Source organism: Trypanosoma equiperdum, assembly GCF_001457755.1.
Source record: "Trypanosoma equiperdum strain OVI genome assembly, contig: ctg_415, whole genome shotgun sequence".
NCBI classification, from domain to species: Eukaryota; Euglenozoa; class Kinetoplastea; order Trypanosomatida; family Trypanosomatidae; genus Trypanosoma; species Trypanosoma equiperdum.
In genome coordinates this window covers 618-2,631 of record NW_027124327.1, presented here as the reverse complement: position 1 = coordinate 2,631, position 2,014 = coordinate 618, and the positions used below count along the sequence as shown (strand labels likewise).

The 2,014-nt window shown below is 33.5% G+C and overlaps 1 pseudogene across 1 annotated transcript; it reads left to right on the top strand.

The window, feature by feature from the left end:
- The first annotated feature begins 1,290 nt into the window (after window positions 1-1,290).
- TEOVI_000173200:pseudogene lies at window positions 1,291-1,964 on the top strand (annotated as a pseudogene). The gene is given in 2 exon segments: window positions 1,291-1,917; window positions 1,920-1,964. Coding segments are annotated over 2 exon segments (672 nt in total).
- The last annotated feature ends 50 nt before the right edge of the window (window positions 1,965-2,014 follow it).

Below are 2,014 nucleotides of genomic sequence, written 5' to 3'. Positions count from 1 at the left end.
AATATTATAAGAGAAGTGGTAGGCGACGCTATGGATATGAACAAAATAGAAGTACGAAAAATGGTAAAGTATGATGGAAGCGAGGGAGTCAGAAATTGTGTACGGGAACGACTGGGAATATCATTATAAATGAAAGTGAAAAGAAAAGAGAGTAGATTTTAAGCACTTTGAAACGCAGAAAAGGACAAATGATTATTATACGCAAGAAAGTGGAGGACGCGATCATGGCACAACACAAGAAAACTACCACGAAAGGTGTATTCATTACGTTGTACGCACTTGTAGCGCCAAAGAAAATGTTGTTGACTAAAGTGAAAGACAAAAGGACCAACAGAAGTAAATAAAACGCGCAGTAGAGAAACAGAATATCTTTATAAAATAAATTTCAAATTATGCTGCGTTATTCTCCCATAAACTCAATAATAAACCGTTGTATCCCTTCGAAGAACAGTTAACTCACATAAGAATACACCATATCGAGGAACGGATCAAGCGTAACGACAATCTTCAAAGCAAAACAGCATCAGGATGGCTGTAATTGCCGACAAACAACCGAAAGAAGCACACACTTAAAAAGAATAACGGTGCGAAATACTTAAAGTCATGCATACAACACAGACATCGGCGTTGCATTTTCATTGCAAATGCATCTAAGGCAGAGAACACAAACAACGCAAAATAGAAGAAAGTGAAATCGAATATAGTAAATATTTGTCTGAAAAATACAAAATTCCTCCATATTTTAAAAAGTAATAGATTTATATTTTAAAGTAAGGATGGAGGTAATAGAGATTCATAGATACAGATTGTAATTACATTGGAAAACTGTAGAGAAACAAAATTTACATTTTTATGGAATCACCTATTATAATACTTTAATATTTACTAATTTTTCTTACAGTCCTCTTAAATTTTAATGATAGTTTATGGAATAAAACTCTATATCTTGAGAACTTTTCTCTTACTGTTCCTATTACATTTATTGTATTTAAGCTCATTATTTCTTAAAGATAGTGAAATAAATACAACGAAAAATATAAAAGAGTGGGTTCATAATAATATAAATGTGTTTGTTGTTGTAATTTAAACACATGCAACCCAAGGATGGTGTTGGATCATATTAAGTGCGAAATTAACCAATGTTGAAATTATTACAATTGTGATGGGAGGTTTGTGTATTCATGATAAAAGACATAGATGTGTTATGGAATTTTTAGAGAAGCAGAATGCATGTGATGAGGATATTGTAATAAGTGTTGATGGCACAGATGTTATTGTTTCTAATCAAGAGAAGTAGTGAGAGAAAAGCAAATATCGCCTATTTTATTCATGACAACTTTAGAATGTTATGCACCTCAGTTGGTTTTGATTATGAATTCAGAATACAGGGAGTATGTGGAGAGATGTTATTGGTTTTTCAATGTTTGGAACATAAAAGAAGAGGATAAAAAATTACATCATTTACTAAAATTTCCTTCAAGTGGAAAACCTTATCTTAGTGGCGGTTTTTTGATAGCCAAATTATGGGAATTAAGAAACAATAAAAAAGCATTTAATGAAATGCTTAAAATGATGGAAGCATGCTTTCCAGGGCAAAGTATTTACATTCCCTTGCTGTTGTGAAGTGTGGAACGTGAAGAGAATGTCAGCAGTAGATTCGTTTTGCAAGGAGGGCTGATAGGCCTGGATTATGAAGAGCAGTTTTTATCAGTTCCTTACGAAACTTCGCTCAGAAAACCTGCGTTCCTTTACTTTCTAGGACATGAGTTAACCTGGGAAACAAATGCTAAAAAGATCGTATCCAACCTTACTTGCTTCAAGAAGGTAGAAAGAAGGGAATTTAATTTGAAGGATCTGGGGGAAATTTAAAGTTATGCAATAGAAGCAGAGAATTGTGATATATATTATGGGCTGATTGTGATGGTACATTTAAAGTAGGGGATTTGTTTAGAGCTAAGAAGCTTGATGATCTATCTTCCGTTTCCTCGACACCACTGCCACATTACCTCCAAAG